Genomic DNA, 23,839 nt, shown 5'->3' with positions numbered 1-23,839 from the left:
GTGCTGACCCCCATACATCTTGTTTCCGATGTCCATCGGGGCGTTAATTTGGCATTACGTGTTTAATAGGGGGGTCAATCCCAACCAAACACTCCTGTAATTCACACCCTGCATATTACATAGATACGGTATTGACAAATTACTGTGCGCGCAGCGAGGTTGGAGAAAAACACTAGCATTTGTAAATACTCACTGTAAATGCTGAGAGCGCTAGCATTTACAGTGAGGGAATGACATCTGATGAGATTCAGAGTTTGTATTAGAAATAAGTTATATTGATTACATATTATATAAATTATTTACAAAATGCTTTCAGCGTATTATAACAGCTTGTAATCACAGTTATTTTGCAAAATTAACCTTAATGTGAGCGCCGTTCGTCTGACAGGTCCATTTGCGATAGCACCCTCCCAATGTATATTGATAAGATGAAATGGCCAAGCATCCAGCCCGAAATAAACAACTATCTCATTGAAACTTTTACAAGAGAGAAGTTAAAGGGCTACAAGTCTTTGGATGCCAACAATTTTGTTCTGTGTGGTCATGTGCAAGAAATAATGAGCTGTCACTGGGGTGGTACCTTTTCAAAAGGTACAAATTTGTACCTAAAAGGTCCATATTATTAATTCAAGGGTACATATTAGTACCTACAAAGTACAAAAGTGTTCCTCTTAAATTTTTTAGGTACTAATTTATACTTTTGAGGTACCAAAATGGACCCTTTAAGTACAAATGTGTACCTTTTGAAAAGGTACCGGCCCAGTGACAGCTCGCGTATCTTCATTTCTGAAAGTGTAGTTATACATAAACTATACAATAGAATTAACAACAGAAAATAATCATTAGGTATTTTTTTCAGCATGTCTTAAGAGCTTTAGAATTACTCTGTATTGAAGTCTGTACTCTCTCTCCTAAAAAAAAAAAAAAAAAAAGAAATTTACTAATGCTTTGCTTCTTAGACTTTACACACCTGAAACTTGTCTATTGCACTTGTTCACTGCTGCTCTTATAGATGTGTAAATTGCTTCCTTGTCCTCATTTGTAAGTCGCTTTGGACAAAAGCGTCTGCTAAATGACTAAATGTAAATGTAAATGAAGTCAGGGAATCATAAAAAAGTTAAGATCAATGAAAAAGAGTTTGCAGTTTGGTACAGTCAGCATACATTTTGTTTTGTGAATGTGGTACTTTCCAAATAATATAATGATTGGTTATTTTGTCCATTTTCGATAATCTAGGGTTGCAACCCATAAATAAAACCATTTTATCAGTCATACTGATACATTTATAGTTCACTTCGAAAAGTAATAAGGCAACTTGGGACCAAAACAGTTGTGTAGCAGCTCCACTTTAGATTTTTCTCACCTCACTGATCCGTTTCTACTGTAAAGCAGATGTTACAGTGACTTTAACACTAGAGGGCATCACCTCATGTAAACTGAATCCTGAAATACCCACATGATAAAATACTAAAGTAAATAAACACTTTAGTGTTTTTGAAATATGATAAGTACATGTAAAGAATTTTAATTAATCTGATGTGGTAATCCTATAGTTGCAATAATAGTAGACTATAATAACAAGTATAGCAATATAAACAAATGACCCAACACTGTTTTTTATACAACCTTAGGGTACTTTATACAACAATACACCACATTTACTTTAAATTAAAGTATACTACAGTGTTTAGTACAGTTTACCAATAATAGATAGCTATAATGTAGCATTCATTAACAAAGAGTTGTAAATACTATAACATATACAGTCAACAAACTTTATAAATAATTATATTTTTCATTTGAGAATGGCCTTTTAGTACTTTATACTTGTATTTTCTGTTTTCTTTTATTTTGTATATATGTAATACACTTTGAATGTCGGTTGTGTGTGAAATGTGAACTTGCCTTGTCTTAAATTACATTAAACAAAGGTTAAACCGTTTCTGTTTTTAATACGAATGAACCTGCTCCGTCCTGTCTAAATGTGGACTCTGGATTCTGATTCATAACTGTAATGAACTCACCTGAGGTTATTGAAAAGTCCATTAAAAGGCTCAGTGGAAGAGAGTGAATGTGGGAGTTTATAGTTACCTGTGCATTTACAGGTAAACACCTCAGTTGCGCCTGAGGCGAGCGCGACAAAAAACACGTCATTTCCGAGAAGAACTTCCTACGAATGACATCGCTGTTGATCTTCTCGTAACCGCACAGACCTCAAAATGGGATTTACTTAGTCGTGAAGAAAGGATTTCGACTGGATTGGCCCTTTTTTACTTAGATATTTAATATGTGAATTTTGGATTCAAACTCTGTGGGAATAATGCGGATATTGATCTGTCTCATCGTCTTGGTCTTTATCCCGAGGTCCGCCTCAAAAGGTAAGGCGATTTAGTTTTAATTAATATGCTACTTTTAAAAATTATATATATGCAGTAAATAATATTAATTAATACAAATTAATACTAAATTAACCTGTTAAGAAAGTACTTTTATAGTCGGCTTGAATTATTGTTTGTTTGATATTTAAATAATACATTTTAAACGATTCTTAATTATTAATGATGTTAATAATATAAGCCAGCAGGAAAAAAAAACTAATAAAAAATTGTATTGTATTTGTATTGTAAGGATACCTTTTTCAGTTATATATCAACATATGTTTTTTATATTAATTAATACAAATTAATACTAAAGTAGCCTATTAATATAGTTCTTTTATAGTCAGCTTGAATTATTGTTTGTTTGACATTTAAGTAATACATTTTAAACGATTCTTCAGTATTAATAATGATGTTTATAATAAAAACCAGCAATAAAACATACAATTAATCATTGTATTATGTTTATATTGTAAAGCTTATATACTTGACCTTGATTCACTGATATTAAGTCACGATGAATGAAAATATGTCGATTTTTCATGTTGTTGAAGGAAAAAATGCTCAAAATGACTATATTTTGTTTGAAATATACATTTAAAATGTTATTAGACCTTTATGAAATAAATCAAATACTAAAATTTGACTCAAACACATAATATACAGTGAATGCAGTGAAACTAAATGTTATATATATATATATATATATATATATATATATATATATATATATATATATATATATATATATATATATATATATTATATTATATTATATTATTTCCCAGAGATGGGCTGTAGCTGGAAGAGCATCCGCTGCATAAAACATATTCTGGATAAGTTGGCGGTTCATTCTGCTGTGATGACCCCTGATTAATAAAGGGACCAAGACAAAAAAGAATGAATGAATATTATATTATATTATATTATATTATATTATATTATATTATATTATATTATATTATATGTGTTTGTTGTTTTTTGTGTGATCTATTTTTCCAGTTTCCCAATCATCAATGGAAAACCCCATTTGCAAATCTTCTCTAGCTCTTTGACTCCTGAGGTGTTTTTACGACATAGTTTAACTTGATAGTAGTAAAAGTGCAGTTTTATGTGATTGTGCGGTCCAAAGGCCTTCTGCGGTGCTAGATTTAATGCACAAACACCTGAGATTACTCCTAAAAGCAGGTGTGTCAAGGCCAACACATCTTTGTCAGTCCAGTCATTCACATTGCACAAATACCTGCCATTCATAGTTTAAAAATAAAGTGTGATTTATCGAAAAGCTCAGTCATGTGCTATAATTAATGACCAAATCCATATAAAACAGGTTAAAGTTCAAGAATATCCAAGCAGACTTATCTAATCAAAGTAAATAAATGAACATGATTAGAAGTTGCTGATGTGATTAATTCGAGGCTTTAATGGTGAAGTATTTAGATTTAGTTGATTCTGGTGCACACCGAGGTCTTATTTCAGTCATAACTCAATTATAACCAAATTCAACCCTATTAAAGCTTGCATGTACTGTAGTGCAATGGCTCGGTCGGTCGTTAATTTTTCTTTAAATGTTGTAATATGAGCTCATTTCAACATGGCTTTCGAGAAGGAGCCTGTTGGACTGCAGTTCTCAGAAGAGGTTTTGAGGAAGTTAAAATCTGTTGGCATTGCTTTACATGTTGCCTGAGATTGACACAACAGGGGAGTTTTCTATTGTTACTCAGATTTCTCAGAAAATAACATCAGTGGTGAAAGGTGTGTGTGTGTACTTGTATTCCTTACATTGCGGGGACCAAATGTGCTCACAAAGTATAACAAAACCGGTCAATTTTAACTTTGTGGAGACATTATTTGGTCCAAATGATGAAAATAAGTCAAAAATCACATATAATTAAGTATTTTTAAACGATGCTGATGGTTTCCGAGTTGGGTTTAGGGAAACTGTGTACACTGAAAAGTGATTCATTGGATTTACTAAAAAAAATTTAAGGTAAGCGGTCACAAACAAATAATATGGACTGAATTTATACAAAGAATTTAAGTTGAACATTACTACATTTAATTTGTTAAAATTCTGCCCTTATAAAGTGTTTGCAACCGTTTACCTCAAAGAATTGAGTAAATCCAATGAATCACTTTTCAGTGTCCAGTATACAAGGTTCCCACGCTTCTTAAAATTGAATTTCAGACATGAATTCAAGGCCTGGAATGTACTTAAAAACAAGCATAGGTCCTTGGAAGTGCTTGAATTTAAAGTTTATGGTGTTTTTTTCAACAATTGTACTGTACTGCTTTCAAAAAGTGAACAAAAAAATGAAGAAATTCTTCATTTAAAAATCTTACATACTGTATAAATCTTATACGTGAACTGAGTCAAATAACACATTTTATCAATACTTAAGTCTACTTTTCCCTGAAGTCATTCATTTCCAATAGACAGTAGTCCGGGAGCTGCGTGGAGTTCTGATCATCCTGTATGTGGAACATTCGGATCCGATTTGAGCTGCGGATACGTTGAAATATTTGAACTCTTGCAACTAGACCGTATGCGACCAGCTGACTGAATGTGATGTATTCCAGTGTTGTCCAAACAGGTCCACGTGCACAAGATGAGAAATAGGATTTTTTTTTTTGTAGTCTATGAGTTTCTAGTATTCATTCATTCAACAATGGTGAACGCACAGAGAATAAAGGCTCTTTTTGCACTTTGTTTCGGACACCAAGAGAATCAGCTCTCCCATAGTGCGCGACAAATCTGAAAATTCGGTGCGACTGCCACAAGGGGGCGTACTCAGACAGTCGTGTCCAAATGGCGTGTGCTGTAGAAAGGCAGCTTTAAAGGTGCAGTGTGTAAGTTTGACACCCTGTGGTTGAACTAGGTATTGCACGCCTGGTTCAAGACACACACAAGTGCAGGCTGCTAGATTGACGACATCAACAGAAGTGTGCCTAACTATCGAGTCTAAAGGCTGATTTAAAGCGTGTTCTAAATAAAAGCAACGGCACGTGATAGAAGGAATATTTTCCATATTAAATGGAGTTTTTGTCGTAACCAACACCTGAAACTTATATTTTAGAAACGGCTTCTATTTCTTGAAGCTGAACAACAGGATAAACTGGATTGTTTTTTACCTCTGGTACATCTTATGTCCTTTTTTAGTGTTAAATGCTAATAATGTGAGTTTGAATGCCAGTTTACATGACATTTATTGCCATACTACTGAAAGCAGCAGCAGATAGTTCACCTCAGATCTTAAAAATAAAATAAACCATTTGAAATTGAACTTCAGAGCTGTGACTCAGTGCAAACCAACACATATGAGTGATTCAGCATCTATATTTAATAATGTTAAAGAGGTTTAATATGTATTAATTAGATTATAAAGCTTACATTTTTGTTGGAGTGCAGTAAGTACACTATTATGTGCTTCTGAATGGCTGTATTTAATTTCTGTGGTGTTGTCTGGTGCAAACAGCCATTGCAAACTTGTCACGTAACGTGTTTTTAATACATGGGGTTACAATGTGTAACCTGCTCACTTAATGTTTACGTTCGTAAGATTTATATTATTTGCTAATTAATACTCTGAATCTGTGTCTCATTTCAGGGCTATTACTGTCCACTAGAGGTGGCATTTCAGTTTGAAACATACTTTGAGTGCCTTCCTTATTGAATGAATGAATGAATTAAATATGCGGTTTTCCATTCAGGCACGCGGGGTACTAAAATATAATAGGCTAAAGTGGCATTTGGTGGGTTAAAAGAACCAAAACAAAGACAGCCTCACATTTCCAAAGCAGAATATCTGACTTCAGCATTGTTTTTCAGACAAATAAGAATGTTTCTTAAATATCTGCAAACATAGTATGGTATTTTTATGCTTCAGATGAGTCAAAAACCTACATACTGCACCTTTAATATTTGATCAGAAACCAGAATTCAATATTACCAGTATTTAATTCAACTAATTGTATTAAAGTTCTTTGAACATGGCTTTAAAATGGTTGTTCAAAACGGTCAGCATTTTTGAAAATGACATTAATATTATCATCATTTTGACATTTTAATGTAAATATTAAGTGTAAGTGAAATTCAGTACAGGAAGGACTTTCATGGTGTTATATATAGAGGTGTAAATTGCAAAGCTGCTCAATTTAAAATATTAGTGACTTAAAAAGTCCTTGAATTTGGTGTCCATGAAAGAGTGGGAACTAGTGTTGTCACGATACTATTAATTAATCTTACAATACTATACCAGCTGAAGTATCATGATACCAAGTAGTATTGCGATACTGTAATTCATAACTCAATTTATAAATAAAATAGTCAGAAATACTATATTTTATGTTATAATAGGCCTACTTTAAATGTAATGTAATTCATAATTCCCTTAAGACCAAAAAAGTATTATTTGCACCTCCCTTCACCTAAAATTTAGTCATTCTTTTTGTTTATTTTGTAGATAACTGACCAACAAAAAATACATTAAAATAAAGATACAAATTATACTGAATGAAATGTTACAGCAGAGCATTTTCCAACAAGATTAGGCTATATGACGTGGTCAAAAATTGTTTCAATGTTTCCTACTGCTATTTTGGGTTTTTCATCTATTTGTTTTCAGTCTTATCAGGTAACAACCCAAAGCAATTCAAAATTTCACTTTGTGAGACTTTAAGAGATTGTCATAATTGTTGTAGCTACTAAATCATATTAACAGGAACAGAAATGAACCGATTCAGATGAAGCGTTCGAACTGAAGCATTAGAAAACTTGCAATAAAAGGCGCAAATTCTACACAGTTTTGTAATTTTAAAGGGCTCCACAGACTATTAAAATAAATTAATATAATATATATATATTATTAAAATAAAATGGTCTATTGTTGTACAAACGTGTGAACATTTTTGGAGCCATAGTATCGCGATACTACCATAGTACCGGTAAACCGTGCAACCCTAGTGGGACCCCGGAGTATAAAATCTGTTTGTCTATGGGAAGTCCTTGTAAGCATAACTGTACAAGTGTGGGTTTGGGTTCCTGTCGCATATCTTTTCAGTGATGAGCATTTGGTCAACAATCAAAACTGGGAAAACGAGTCTGATTGCTTCACCCTAAAAAATACACAAGAGCAGCCCATCAGACAATTACTGCCTTGTTGCTTCACTGATCACACACACACACACACAAAATCATTCATGAAAATATTTATACACACTATACAGAGAACACAGAAGTGGTTTAAGGTTTCCATTAAAACTATTTTTACAGAGAAACTGCTTGTAAATTCAGAAATTATTACACAGAAACAAGAAGTTTTAACGACTAAAATAGTTAAAATTCTCTTTATAACCAACAGCAACACCGACACCAAATGCTGGAAACCAGGACACACATGTCTGCTGAAACTTAAAACAGATCTATATAGATACATACACATACATACATATACATATACATACATACATATACATACAGTATATATATATATATATATATATATATATATATATATATATATATATATATATACATACATACATATAAAACCACGATTACAGGACTTTTATGCAATATATATATATATATATATATATATATATATATATATATATATATATATATATATATATATATATATATATATATATATATGCAAGTTAATAAATGTTTGAGATCAGTGTTTCTAGGAAAAAATAGGACTATTTTGTTGAGAAAACAAGGTCACGTTGTAGAATATTATATATATATTTTCAAATAATTATTACAATTACCTGTGGTAAATTTAGTTGATTGGTGATGATTTGAAAAGGCATGATGTCTATATAAGGTTCCAGGGTTGATAGTGCATGTCAAAGCACAAACCAAGCATGAAGACCAAGGGATTGTCTGTAGACCTCCGAGACAGGATTGTCTCCTGTCACAAGGCTGGGGAAGGTTACAAAAAAATTTCTGCTGCTCTGAAAGTTCTAATGAGCACAGTGGCCTCCATCATCCGTAAGTGGAAGATGTTTGGAACCACCAGGACCCTTGCTAGAGCTGGCCGGCCATCTAAGCTGAGTGATCGGGGGAGAAGGGCCTTAGTCAGGGAGGTGATCAATAACCTGATGGTCTGATGTCTGAGCTCCAGTGTTCTTCTGTTGAGAGAGGAGAACCTTACAGAAGGACAACCATCTGTGCAGCAATCCACCAATCAGGCCTCTATGGTAGAGTGGCCAGTGGCCAACTGAATTCTCTGGTCTGATGAGACTCAAATTGAACTCTTTGGAGTGGTTGCCAGGCGTTACGTTGGGAGAAAACCAGGCACCGCTCATCACCAGGCTAATACCATCATGCTGTGGGGATGTTTTTTAGCAGCAGGAACTGGAAGACTAGTCAGGATAGAGGGAAAGATGAATGCAGCAATGTACAGAGACATCCTGAATGAAAACCTGCTTCAGAGTGCTCTTGACCTCTGACTGGGTGACGGCTCATGTTCCAGCAGGACAATGACCCAAAGCACACAGCTAAAATACCAATAGAGTGGCTTTACAACAACTCTGTGAATGTCCTTAAGTGGCCCAGCCAGAGCCCAGACCTAAATCCTATTGAACATCTCTGGAGTGATCTGAAAATCAAAAAAGCTGTATACCGTCGCTTCCCATCCAACCTGATAGAGCTTGAGAGGTAGTGCAAAGAGGAATAGGCAAAAATTCCCAAAGACAGGTGTGCCAAGCTTGTGGCATCATATTCAAACAGACTTGAGGCTGTAATTGCTGCCAAAGGTGCATCAACAAAGTATTGACCAAAGGCTGTGAATACTGATGTACATGTGATTTTTCAGCTTTTTTATTTTTAATAAATTTGCAACAATTAAAAAAAATCTTTTTTCACATTGTCATTATGGGGGATTGTGTGTAAAATGTTGAGGAAATAAATTAATTTAATCCATTTTGGAATAAGGCTGTAACATAAACAAATGTGGAAAAAGTGAAGCGCTATCAATACTTTCCCGATGCACTGCCACTGTATATTATTATTATCCACTTACTGCCCGTCTATTATCAAGACATGATTTAACTCTTTAACTGTTTATTAACATTTATTAAGTATGATCTTATTTTACATCACTAAATTTACCAAATACCAAAACAGCTAGCTTACTAACTATTAATAAGCAGATAATGAGTTGTTTATTTAGCTAATTGTCTTAGTTAATAGTTTAATTATACATTAAAATAAACTAACCAAAATAAAAACAGCGGAGTAAATGGTCTCTGCTAGAGTTTTTAAAACATCCTTAGCTTCTATAAACACATCTGAATTAATTTACTGTGTGCAAAATGTTAAAAGGATCAGATTAATGGTTGACATTTTACACAGCAGCACACTGAAACTGGCATAAGTTGAATAGATTAATGGATAATGTGTGTGTGTGGGTGTTTCAGTGAAAGAGCCGGCGGGAGAAGAAGGAAATCGAGATGACTCTTAATTCATGGTTAATTATCATAAGGGCCCGGAGAGAGAATGAGAGCACTGGGAAGAGCCACCTGAAAATAATCCCTTTAAAAGCCTTAAATAAATATGTTGTTTTAATTATAAAGATTTCAGAACTATTAAACAATGTAGAGGGTCATTTTCTGATGGAGTTGACTGGCCAATTCAATTCAATTCACCTTTATTTGTATAGCGCTTATACAATGTAGATTGTGTCAAAGCAGCTTCACATAAAAGATCATAGTAAATAGGAACAGTGTAGTTCAGTTTTCAGTCTTTAAGTTCAGTTCAGTTTAGCTCAGTTCAGTGTGGTTTAATAATCACTACTGAGAGTCCAAATATTGAAGAGCAAATCCAACGATGCGCAGCTCTACAGATCCTGAACCATGCAAGCCAGTGGCGACAGCCGAGAGGGAAAAAAACTTCACTAATGGCGGAAGTGAAGAAAAAAAACCTTGAGAGAAACCAGGCTCAGTTGGGCACGATCGTTTTAATTTCTCCGCTGGCCAAACGTCTTGTGCAGAGCTGCAGTCTCAGCAGCGGAGGCTGGAAGCTGGCCTCAGCGAAGACTCGTCTGTCTCTGGAGCGTCACAGGAATCAGTCTCATGTTCTCCACTCTTCCATGACCACCACAGTAGCTGCTCAGGATACGGCCTGGTCCATGATATGGAAACCTTGGGATCATCTCGTCGTTGGTCTTGGATCGAGTCAGTGACTATGCATAGTCTGAGGGCCTCGGGAAGAGTATGCCCAGGAGGAAATGGAGAATAAAGAAAATAATTAGCGTAGCACCTGTTCATAGTGTATATCAACAAGATGCAGAATCTGTGTGGAAGCCCGCTAAGTGGTGCACTGAGTGTATGCTTTACTGAACAGATAGGTCTTTAATCTAGTTTTGAATTGGCCAGTCTAAATCGATAGAAATGAATGTAAGGTATAAGCAAAATCCAATGTCAGTCGATCTCTAAACACCACCTGGCTCTTTCCAGCATGTAACAGATCTAAAAATGCCATTGTATTTCCTTTTTTGTGTTGTTACTGCTTCGATTTCTTCTGTTGTCCTCATTTGTGAGTCGCTTTGAATAAAAGTCTCCGACTGATTAAATGCAAATGATGAGCATTGTTTCATGAAGCATTATAAGACATGTAATATACAAGAAAATCAGGTGGTCATAAATAATGAGCAAACATGGTTTTCTTTTAGTTTCAGCTGTGAGTCAGTCATCGTTTAGTCATCTTTCTCCGGCTAATGTGTTTGTTCTGTGCGACAACTATGGAGTTGAGATACGATGGGACTATCCTGACAGCAGACACGACGTGAGATTCCTGGTGGAGGTCAATGATCATTTGAAACAAAGGTAAATCATTGTATTTAAATGCTCATTTTTAAATGCTAATTTGAATGTTATCGCTTGATTGAATAGGCGTTATAAGTGGTTATCAGATATGGGCCTGTAGGGTAGGCTACCGGTAGGCTCAGAAGGCTGTTATCAACCATCCACATGGTTAATCAGCTATAGATCGCATATGGCTGCGGCCGGAAGTTAACAAGAATTATTTATAGAATTTCCCATGAATTGTATTTAATTAAAGTCTAGCCCAGGGATAGGCAAACTCGATCCTGGAAGGCCGGTGTCCCTGCATAGTTTTGCACCAACCCTAATCAAAATCACCTGCTTGTAGCTTTCTAGTGATCTTGAAGACACTAATTAGAGTGTTCAGGTGTGTTTGATTAGTGTTGGAGCAAAACTCTGCAGGGACACCGGCCCTCGAGGATCGAGTTTGCCCATGCCTGGTCTAGCCCTACCCCAACCCTAAACCCAATCAACACAGTAATGCCAAAACTGATCTGGATCTGGAGTCTTCTCTATTAGTATAGCTGATGTGGATGGATGATAACAGTCTTCTGAGCCTACTAGTAGGCACAGAAGGCCTCTGCTGACCCATATCTATTAGCTGATAACGGCCATTCAATCGAGTGATTGCATTTGAATAGGGTGGACCTGAATAATATCCAGTCCCTCCAGGATTTAGAAAAAAAAAAGGGATTTTTGTGGTGAGTTTTTGCAAATTTGTGGCAAATATTTTGCTATTTCTTTTAATGTTTTGCTTTGAAAATTTACCCAATTTTCACATCTTGATTCATTACTAATGTTTTAGTTTTTTTTTATTAATTTTTTGGCCTTTTTGCGTTTATTATGTTGATAGGAAAATATTTCGACAGGAAGTGAAATGGGAGAGAGGGGGGTGGGAAATGTCCTCGAGGTGGGATTCGAACTCAGGACGCCCTGAAGTGCTACTGCACCATATGTCAGCGCGCTAACCACTTGGCTGTTGTGCCGACCATTACTAATTTTTTGACCTCAGCAATCATTGATCGCTGTAATGTGCATAGAGGAAACCCAGAGAAAAGCTAGAGTTTACCCCCAAAGCATGCCGTATTTGCATATTTATATTTATATATATTGAATATAAATGCTAAGTCGTTCGTGTCGTTTAACGGTTCTTGTGCTCTGTGTGTGTGAGAAAGCGAGCGATAGAGAGAGAAATTGCTGTTTATAACGATATATACATATATACAATAGGACTGCACAATACATCGTTTCAGCATCGATATCGCCTAATGTGATCGTTCGCAATACGCAATAGTCACATGGCAGGATTTGCGATAGAGTCTGTATTATCATTTGTTTTTGAGGCCTGTGTATTATTAGTAACTGTAATAACCATTCATTTTATTTGATTGAATTTTATTGAATTATTTAAGTTTGTATTATTCAATTGCTGTACCTGAATACAGTTAGACGCGGAAAACGATAAAACGTTTGTTTCAATTGTAACGTTTTCTTTAGTGCGTTTGTCTATACTAGTAGATTGTTTGTTAGATTTTATGCAGATACAATGATCATCCCTAACAGTCTAAAATGATCAATTTTTTCCAAATAGAGATGTTCAAGTCGTCAGGTGAAGTTGTATTCATATCGCAATATTTATCGCAGAACAACAAAACAACACAATGCTAGATCTTTCCAATATTGTTCAGCCATAATATACAATTTATAGAAGTTTAGCGACTGATGACCTCTTGTGCCTAATGCTACGCTCAAGCAGGACGTGCATGTTTCGATAACGTAACATGGCGCAGATCACACATTGAAAAAAGTGACAGTGCTAACCACTGAGACATATTTTTGAATGTAAAACTACATCGATGTCGCTTAATGGTGTGGCGGGAACATGAACAGCACCCTGACTGCCTAAAATATGCGGGAAATCAACGATAATTTAAACTAGTTGTGAGCTCCACAAAATTTTGCGACATTAAATTCAGCGATTGTTGAAGTCCTGGAGGGTCTGAATAGCAGTCAAGCCATTAAGTTGTGTATGTAATCAGTGTTTCAGCTGTCATGAGCTATACTTTGTTTTATTTGTGTTCCAGGAACCATGCAGAGACACAAAATCGATTTCTAAACATATCCAGTATGCTGTCTCGACCAGCGTATAATAACTATAATGTGACTGTGACGGCAGTATGGAGGGGACGTAAGTTAGGGCCATCCTCGTCGGTTCAGTTCACCTTCAATCAATATGGAAGCAGCAAAATTAAGTGTAAGTGTTAGTTTAGTCTGTATTTTACATGATCATCTATCATCGCAAACATCTTCAGTATACAGCTGAAGTCAAAATTATTCGCCTTCCTGTTGCTTCTTTTTTAATTATTTCCCAAATGATGTTTAACAGAGCAAGGAATTTTTCACAGCATTTCCTGTAACATTTCTTCATCTGGAGAAAGTCTTAATTGTTTTATTTTTTTAAAACCATTTTAAGGTCAATATTATTAGCCCCCTTAAGCTATATATTTTTGAGATTGGCGATGACTTGTCTAATTACTCTAACTTGCCTAATTAACCTACAGTCGTGGCCAAACGTTTTGAGAATGACACAAATATTAGTCTTCACAAAGTTTGCTGGTTAACTGCTTTTAGATTATTGTTTCAGTTGTTTCTGTGATGTACTGAAATATAATTACAAGCACTTCATACGTTTCAAAGGCTTTTATCGACAATTACATGACATTTCTGCAAAGAGTCAGTATTTGCAGTGTTGGCCCTTCTTTTTGAGGACCTCTTCAATTCGACTGGGCATGCTTTCAATCAACTTCTGGGCCAAATCCTGACTGATAGCAACCCATTCTTTCATAATCACTTCTTGAAGTTTGTCAGAATTAGTAGGTTTTTGTTTTTCCACCTTCCTCTTGAGGATTGACCACAAGTTCTCAATGGGATTAAGATCTGGGGAGTATCCAGGCCATGCCCCAAAATTTTAACGTTTTGATCCCCGAGCCACTTAGAGATCACTTTTGCCTTATGGCATTGTGCTGGAAAATGCATTGTTCTACACCAAACTGTTGTTGGATTGTTGGAAGAAGTTGCTGTCGGAGGGTGTTTTGGTACCATTCTTTATTCATGGCTGTGTTTTTGGGCAAAATTGTGAGTGAGCCCACTCCAGTGGATGAGAAGCAACCTCAGGAGAATGGTAGCGCTGGATGGGTCTCAGGATGCTTTACTGTTGACATGACACAGGTCTGATGGTAGCGCTCACCTTTTCTTCTCCAGACAAGCCTTTTCCCAGATGCCCCAAATAATTAGAAAGGGGCTTCAATGGAGAATATGACTTTGCCGCAGTCCTCAGCAGTCCATTCGCCGTAATTTTGCAGAAGATCAATCTGTGCCTGATGTTTTTTTTTGGAGAGAAGTGGCTTCTTTACTGCCCTTCTTGACACCAGGCCATCTTTTAAAAGTCTTCGCATCACTGTGCGTGCAGATGCGCTCACACGTGCCTACTGCCATTCCTGAGCAAGCTTTGCACTGGTGGCACTCTGATCCCTCAGCTGAATCCTCTTTAGGAGACGATCCTAGTGCTTGCTGGACTTTCTTAAACGCCCTGAAGTCTTCTTAACAAGAATTGAACCTTTTTCCCTGAAGTTCTTAATGATCCTATAAATTGTTGATTTAGGTGCAATCTTAGTAGCCACACTATCCTTGCCTGTGAAGCCATTTTTATGCAACGCAATGATGGCTGCACATGTTTTGTTTTTGCAGAATGGAAGAACAATGATTTCAAGCATCACCCTATATTTAACATGTGAAGTCTGCCATTCTAACCCAATCAGCCTGACATAATGATCTCCAGCCTTGTGCTCGTCAACATTCTCACCCGAGTTAAGCTGCGGTCACACCAGAGTTTGTGTGTGCGAAATTCTGTCGTGCGGCGCTGCGAAAAGGGGCAGGATTAAACAAGATGTTTAGACATTAAAAAAGCGAGCGATTGCTCCATGTTTTAAATTTCTGTCCAGAGAGGTCCTGTTTTGATCCTCGATTAATCTCACGCAGTCAAGTGATGCGATTTCGCAGGTCAGAGTTCACCAAGCTTGAACTTTGCACTGCAGCGAACTGCGAAACTTAACGCATGACCCTGCGTTTCCGGTCTGACGCATTCGCGTGCGTATGAATAGAAGTCAATGGGAGGAAAATCCCAGTTTGACCGCAGCTTTAACAAGACGATTACAGAAATGATCTCAGCAAGTCCTTTAACGACAGCAATGGGAAGTTTTTTTCAGGATTAAGTTGATTTTCATGCCAAAGAAGGACTATGCAATTCATCTGATCACTCTCCATAACATTCTGGAGTATATACAAATTGCTATTATGAAAACTTAAGCAGCAACTTTTCCAATATCCAATATTTATGTAATTCTCAGAACTTTTGGCCACGACTGTAGTTAAGCCTTTAAATGTGACTTTAAGCTGTATACTAGTATCTTGAAAAATATCTAGTGTAATATTATTTACTGTCATCATGGCAAAGATAAAAGAAATCAGTTATTAGAAATGAGTTATTAAACTAAAAGAGTTATTAAAACTATTATGTTTAGAAAGGTGTTGAAAAAATCTTTCTGTTAAACAGAAATTGCGGATGAAAATATACAGGAGTATAATTCTGACTTCAACTGAATGTGACCTGTTGTGTTTTCAGGTCGTTTGGATTTCCCAGAAGTTGAACTTTCTCCAAGAAACAATAAACTTCGTGTCCGGTTCATCAACCCTCTGCATCTGTACAGCAACTCACCAGCACTGCGCAACTCCACTGAACATCTGACATACTTTATCACAACAGAAACGATAAAGGTTACTTCAGCGTCTGACTGTAACAAAGATTTGTTTTTTCATGGGAAGTTCATTGATAAACTAATTTCGAGAGGATCAAGTGCTTATGATTGATCACAGCTGGTCCCGCATGATTCACCAATCAGACGATTCCTAACTCACTATAAATAACCAGTTATCTTAACTCAGTTAACATCGTCTTGAAGAATCCCCCCTTCCACCCCTACTCCTCCCCCCTTTTCCTTAATAGGGTGGCACAGCGGCCCTGTGGTTACCACTGTTGCCTCACAGCAAGAATGTCACTGGTTCAAGCCCTTACCTGGCCAGCTGACTTTTCTGTGTGGAGTTTACATGTTCTCCCTGTGCTCGTGTGGGTTCCCTGGGTTCCTCCCACGGTCCAAAGACATGTGACATTGAATTGACCAAAATAAACTAGCACCATAGATGAGCTCCTAATCAGCAGTCTCTCCATAGCAATCCCTAATTTTCCATAAATAAGGGGAGTTCTTGAGATCTACCTGAGCTCAAATGGGAGGGAGCCCCGGGCTCGAGGATCTTCTGAGCTCAGGGCTCTCTCCCTGGACAGCATGCCAAACAAGCTTTATAATCAATCATCAGCTAAGTGTGAACTCTTGAATTATTTTTTAAAAATACAGTTAAGTTGTGTAAAAGTAGCCAGTTGGACCTTTGATTAGGCATGGGCCGCTATAAGTTTTTGACGGTATGATAACCTTGGATAAAAATACCACGGTTTCACGGTCTCACAGTATTGTGATTACTGCTCTTTTTGTCAATGTCTGGGTAAAACAAAACAAAAAAATACATTTGCCCATTGAACAAAATTTTATTTTAAGAAACATAACATAAAAAAAATATTTTGGAACAGTAAACATGTCAGGCTAAATAAATTATATTAAAAACCTTACATATACCTTGGGAACGGTATAACAAAACATTTTAGCGGTATTAAAACGTCGAATTTTCGGAACCACGGTAAACCTTGAAACCAGTTATTGTCCCATGCCCATCTTTGATACACCGTTTTCCAAGGCTTCGAGTGTTCAAATTGCTTATCATTTTCAAAAGCAAATTTTAGCTTATCAAAATCAAATCATTCATGAAAATATTGTAGTATAAAAATCTCTATAAAAAACTATGTGGATTTTTTTGGTTAAAGAAATTTTACTACAATTCAGAATAAAACTGTAATATTGGCAAATATTATTACAGTTTAATATGACTTTCATATATATTTTTCCCAAGAAATTAATAAAAAGCAGCATTTATTTTAAATAGAATTGTCTTTGCTTTCACATTTAATCAATTTATCTTTGTTAAATGAAAGAATTCAATTCTTTCAAAGAAAAAAATATTTTAGTTTAGTTTATTTGTTTACAGGGTCAAAGCACATGAATAAACATTACTGTAAAATGTGCTAGAATTAGCCAAGAATGGCTTTTTTTTTATCTGTAGACCCTTTACAGAATGTTAAAAAGTCACACCTAAAATAGAAGCACAGAATAAAATACATTTTAATATATAAAACACTATTAAAAAGTAAAAAATAAATATTACTGACTTCAAACCAAGGTTTTTTTAATGAATAAAAAGTGAATTAAGACTAAAATTATTGTTCAGAAAACATGTTCGTAAGCTGAAATAAAATAGAAATTCCACAAAGAGAAAAATCTAAATTGAACAGTAGTTGAAATCAGAACTGAAATAAAGTACTGACGCTTATTTTAACTCTGCTCAACTAACAAACAAATAAATGAAAAGTTTAAATATATAAACAAAATAAGACCCTGGAGCACAAAATGTTGCACGGTTATATTTTAGGAAATCAGTAAAAATACATTGAGTAATGAACAATTATTAGAAAATGAAGTAAAGATTGTGTCTCCATGATAACATTGTTTTATTTTCTTACTGTAAATGTCAAAACTCAATTTTTGATAAGTAATGTGCATTGCTAAGAACTTTTGAAGGCTATTTTCTCCCTATTTAATAATAAAACAAATATCCAAAAGTAGTACAAACATCAATAAAAGCAACTAAAATCTTTTTCCCAAACATTCAATGATTTTAATTGTAAGAGCGTTCATGAACAATGACATTTATATTCTCAACTGAAGCCCAATCACTGTAACTCCAGTGAGTTTTGTTGAACGGTTTGTTTATTTTCTTCACAGATTCCTAAATACTTCATCTGTAATATAAACAACAGAACTTGCGAGGTGTACATGAACTTTTCTGAGATCCAAGACGTTTACTGCGTTTATCTGGAGGGAGAAATTGGACAGATACGCCTCAATAACACAAGCAGCTGTTACACAGGAGAATTAAGAGACTGTAAGTACATTTCCATGAAGTTTAAATGTCTATCGCTATGATTTATAACGTTTTCTGTAATATTTAATTGTGTACAAGTGCTTCCACCCTTGAAGGTTTGTGCGTCTGTTTGACATAGTCTCCGGCAAACAGGAGAGCAATGTTTTTCCAATCGTAATGTATTCGCAAATGTGAATGCCAACAAATACGGATCGAACTTTATCTGATTTGTAGCTAGATAATTACAGATATAAACTCAGAGTTGATCAAGCTGCTAAAATACAAATAAATCCTAGGATACAATAACTAAAGTCATCACCATTATATATGTCAGTCCACAATAAAACTCATGAAAGTCTGAAAAAAGAAGCAACTACTTATAAGAGATGAAGCAGCCTTCACTAACCTACTAATTATTTTTATTATAATTATTATTCAGTCACAAGATGACGCCAAACACTCAAGAATGTGTTTGTGACAGATAAGCACACACAGGCACACACACACACACACATATATATATATATATATGTGCTCTATTGGATTGAGCTCTGGGGACTGTGGAGGCCATTTGAGTACAGTGAACTCATTGTCATGTTCAAGAAACCACCTGAGATGATTCATGCTTTATGACATGGTGCGTTATCCTGCTGGAAGTAGCCATCAGAAGATGGGTACACTGTGGTCATAAAGGGATGGACATGGTCAGCAACAATACTCAGGTAGGCTGTGGCGTTGACACGATGCTCAATTGGTACTAATGAGCCCAAAGTATGCCAAGAGAATATCCCCCACACCATTACACCACCACCACCAGCCTGAACTGTTGACAAGGCAGGATGGTCCATGCTTTCATGTTGTTGACACCACATTCTGACTCTACCATCTGAATGTCACAGCAGAAATCGAGACTCATCAGACCAGACAACGTTATTCCAATCTTCTAGAGATGGTTGTGCGTGAAAATCCCAGTAGATCAGCAGTTTCTGAAATACTCAGACCAGCCTGTCTGGAACCAACAACCATGCCACTTTCAAAGTTACTTAAATCACCTTTCCTCTCCATTCTGATGCTCGGCTTGAACTGCAGCAGATAGTCTTGACCATGTCTACATGCCTAAATGCATTGAGTTGCAGCCATGTGATTGGCTGATTAGAAATTTGCGTTAACTATAAAGTGGACGTGGAAGTTTATTTATATATATATTATAAATAGAAGATTTAACAGCCTTCATTGAATCGCGTGACTAATTATCACACGACAACTGAATCATCTCATAGGTTTATTTCAGATAAAGTTTAGAGTAAAACCAAAAAAAAAAAAAAAGCTTAAAGGTGGCTAATAATTTTGACCTTAAAATGTTTTTTAAAAAATTTAAAACTGCTTTTATTCTTGTCAAAATAAAACAAAGAAGACTTTCTCCAGATGAAAAAATATTATAGCAAATACTGACGAATGCCTTGCTCTGCTAAACATCAATTAGTAAAAATTTGAAAAAGAAAAACAATTACAGGAGGGTGAATCATTTTGACTCAACTGTATATAACCGAGTGATGTTCATGGTTCCTCCACACAGATCCTCCAATCACAGTGTTACTGTATTCTCTGCTGGGAGTCTGTGTGACGCTGCTGGTCATTACCAGCATCATTTTGCTGCTCGTGAAGAAATGCAATGCAGAAATTAAGAAAAAAGCTTCCTCTGCATTTCCATCGTTCCTGGTGAGTTGCTGTGTGTTTATATGCAAAAATACGTATAAGCAAGTAAAGCATTCCCACTTAATGCGGGTCACAGTACTATGCTGTATGTCAAAATACTCTCCAGTTTGATTGCGTCCATGTTGGGTCAAGTATGGACAAACCCAACAGTTAGGTTTTTTTTATTAACTGGCATTTAAGCAGTCCATATTTGACCCAATACTGGGTCATTACAACCCAGTGTTTTATAGTGTGTATTGTCAAGTATTGCAAGGATAGCTAGTTAGTTTACCTAGTACATACAGTGGGGGAAATAAGTATTGAACAAGTATAAGTATGAACAAGTCATGTTTTTTCCTGGGAATAATATTTCTAAAGGAGCTGTTGACATGAAATTGAATCAGATTTTAGTAAAAACCCAAACATAAAATAAAAGGCCTCTCATATGGAGAATGAAGTCACATGCTTTGCTCATGTGTGAGTTTCTCACAGACTTCAACAGAGTGTAAAAATCTTGATGGTTCTGTGGGTCTCATCTATCAAATGTGAGCTTTATTTTGTATTTTCAATCGGATTTAAGTCAGGTGATTGGCTGGGCCATTCCACAGCTTGATTTTCTTTCTCTGAAAGCATTTGAGAGTTTCCTTGGCTGTGTTTTGGATCATTGTCTTGCTGAAATGTCCACCCTGTTTTCATTTTCACCCTCCTGCTAATGTAGATGTTGGAATGACACAGCTAATATTACTTTTCACTGAGGAAGGGCAGAGGGTTGCTGACAAACTACCAAGAGATTTCAGCTGCTGTCTGGACTTTCTATGTCTTTCTACACCTTCTTTTCTTCATGTGTTCATTATTTTTTTTTCTGTGTCTTTTAATTTAAATACACAATTTCATTTGTAAACTAACTAGATTTGTTTTCTTTGTATACATGTATTTCTTTGGTTGTTACCAACATACAGGGAAAATTTCAAGTCAACAGCACCTTTAGAAATGTTTTCTGAGAAAAAGGGTGACGTTTTCAATACTTATTTCCCCACTGTGTGTGTGTGTGAGTATATATATATATATATATATATATATATATATATGTATGTGTGTATGTATGTATGCATGTATGTATATGTATGTATATATGTATATGTATGTATTTATATATGTATATATTTATGTATTTATATATGTATATATTTATGTATTTATATATATATATATATTTATGTATTTATATATGTATATGTATATGTATATGTATATATATATATATATATATATATATATATATATATATATATATATATATATATATATATATATATATATATGTATTTATATATGTGTATATATATATATATATATATATATATATATATATATATATATATATATATATATGTGTATATATATATATATATATATATATATATATATATATATATATATATATATGAAGAGTTCAGATGCAAATGTTCAGTAATATCACTTTTATCGCAAAGAAGAAGTCCTTTATCAATATATCTCAACATAAACAAAAGAGGCTGAAAAAATGTTCATTTTTGATGGAAATTTCAGATGGCACTTTGAGGTTTTTGCATCTGAACTTTCTGTGGCTAAATAAAGGGTTAACAAAACGTTCTGTTTGCTAGACAGAGGCTGTAATAAGATCTGTTGTGAAAGCAGCATTCCAGCACACGGAACACTGACTTTAGCAAACCTCTTTCTGATTTTCAGGAGGACATGAAATCGTCCAATCGCAAACCATTGGAGCCCAAGCTGGAGAACATGTTCAGTAGTGTCCTGATAGAGCCAGCTGACCCCAAACCCAAACAACAAGCACTGTTATTGGAGGACAGCAATGACCTGGAGCAGCCCTTTGGATCTACAGATCTGGAAAACACTGACACAGACACTAAAAGCACATCTGCGGGCAGCGTTGTTTTAGACGATGAGCTGGACGAACTGCAAGACGGATACGACTGTCCACATGCGCTCAAAATGGAGATGGACGATGGAGATATTGTAGACGCTTACGGACCCCGAGGTGCAGTTTTAGACCTTTAGGAGTAAAGAGAAAGCACCGAAAGGACTGTAAAATCCCCTGGATATTCCGGGAAGGTTAACATGGGTTGGGATTGTTCGCACAAACAAACAAAAGCCCTGATCTGGCATCACAGAGTGGAATTTCCCAGGTTTTTACCAGCTGAATGGAAAAACTTTGTTTGTCGTCGCCGCTGACACTCCTTTTGTTTGAGTCAAATGCTTTTATGTTCTTCAGAGTTTCGTCATGTGTACAGCTGAAGACTATATTATTTGACTTTCAATTGTCCTTTAAATATTCCCAGAGTGCTCTTTTAACAGATTTTACTCAACATTTTAACTATAACAGCTTTAATAACTCATTTCTAATCAGTATTTTTGGCTTGGCCATGATGACTACATAATATTTTTCTACTAGGCCTGTCAGGATACATTTAAAGGCTTAACGTAGTTCATTTTACAAGCATTCAACTTGAAGTGCGATTTAAAGGCTTAACTAGATTAACTACACTAATTGTTCTGTAACCAACCAAAAAAAAAACAATAATTTAAGGGGGCAAATAATATCGACCTTTTATGCGTTTTAAAAATTTTATATGTATATTTCTAGCATATTGTTAGAAATCAGACTTTCTTCAGAGGTCAAATATAATAGTAAAATAGCCTTACTCTGTTAAAAATTACTTTGGAAATATTTGAAAAAGAATTAAAATTTGAATAAAATAATATAAAGATGAAGTTAAAATTATTAGCCCCCCTGTTTATTTTTTACCCCAATTTCTGTTTAATGGAGAGAAGATTTTTCAACACATTTCTAATCATAATAGTTTTAATAACTCATTTCTAATCATTTTAAAATGTATTTTATCTTTGTCATGATGACAGTAAATAATAATTGACTAGATATTTTTCAAGACACTTCTATACAGCTTAAAGTGACATTTAAAGGCTTAACTAGGTTAATTAGGTTAACTAGGCAGGTTAGGGTAATTAGGTAAGTTCTTGTATAATCATGGTTTGTTCTGTAGACAGTGGAAAAGAAATATAGCTTACAGGGGCTAATAATATTGAGCTTAAAATGGGTTTTAAAAAATTTAAAACTGCTTTTATTCTATTTGAATTAAAACAAACAAGACTTTCTCGAGAAGAAAAAATATTATCAGACATACTGTGAAAATTTCCTTGCTCTTTTAAACATCATTTGTGAAATATTTTAAAAAGAAAAAAATTTAAAGAGGGGCTAATAATTCTGACTTTAACTCTCTGTGTGTGTGTGTATACTTAATTTTTTACTTAATTTACTTAATTTACTGCTATATTTATTTATTTTTCAGTAATATGTACTGTGCTACAATAACACAAATCAAACCATTTAAATATTTGGGTGTTTTGATTATTTATTTTTTTTTGCTTATTTAGTTATCACAAAAATATGAACCAGCAACTGTTTACAACATTAAATAATAATAATAATAATAATAATAATAATAATAATAATAATAATAATAATAATAATAATCTTTTTCAGCATCAAATTGTGGAATGATTTCTGAAGGATAATGTGACAAATAAAACTGAGGTAATAATAGGAATAAATGGCATCTTAAAATATATTGTAATAAAATTAAAACATTTAAAATTGTTGCAGCATTATACAAACATTACAGCTTTCACAAAAACTTTCAAACTTTTGAATGTTTGTTTGCTAAAACGGCTTTTCAAACTGGAAATGGTTTCTGGGAAATGCAATATATATA

The 23,839-nt window shown here is 34.9% G+C and overlaps 1 protein-coding gene across 2 annotated transcripts; it reads left to right on the top strand.

Annotated features, from left to right (window-relative positions):
- Nucleotides 1-2,161: 2,161 nt before the first annotated feature.
- Nucleotides 2,162-23,839, top strand: ifngr1 (interferon gamma receptor 1). Of its 2 annotated transcripts, none has more exons than XM_056456443.1 (7): nucleotides 2,162-2,378; nucleotides 11,066-11,213; nucleotides 13,295-13,464; nucleotides 15,892-16,043; nucleotides 18,215-18,374; nucleotides 19,930-20,072; nucleotides 21,777-23,839. In XM_056456443.1, the coding sequence occupies exons 1-7, from the start codon at nucleotides 2,321-2,323 to the stop codon at nucleotides 22,104-22,106; spliced, it is 1,161 nt and encodes a 386-aa protein (XP_056312418.1). In that variant the 5' UTR covers nucleotides 2,162-2,320; the 3' UTR covers nucleotides 22,107-23,839. The 2 variants fall into 2 exon arrangements, with proteins under 2 accessions (XP_056312418.1, XP_056312416.1); XM_056456441.1 differs by having other exon boundaries at nucleotides 11,060-11,213.

The sequence above is a fragment of the Danio aesculapii genome, chromosome 1, assembly GCF_903798145.1.
Source record: "Danio aesculapii chromosome 1, fDanAes4.1, whole genome shotgun sequence".
Taxonomy (NCBI): Eukaryota; Metazoa; Chordata; class Actinopteri; order Cypriniformes; family Danionidae; genus Danio; species Danio aesculapii.
Note: the sequence above shows the minus strand (reverse complement) of the source record. Positions and strands in the feature narration are given on the sequence as shown.

Bases quoted from the DNA above. Each gene is read 5' to 3' on its own strand.
- ifngr1 (XM_056456441.1), top strand. From the start codon at position 2,321: ATGCGGATATTGATCTGTCTCATCGTCTTGGTCTTTATCCCGAGGTCC. The intron at 2,379-11,059 runs GTAAGGCGATTT...GTTTTCTTTTAG, and splicing joins CCCGAGGTCCGCCTCAAAAG to TTTCAGCTGTGAGTCAGTCA. The intron at 11,214-13,294 runs GTAAATCATTGT...TTTGTGTTCCAG, and splicing joins AATGATCATTTGAAACAAAG to GAACCATGCAGAGACACAAA.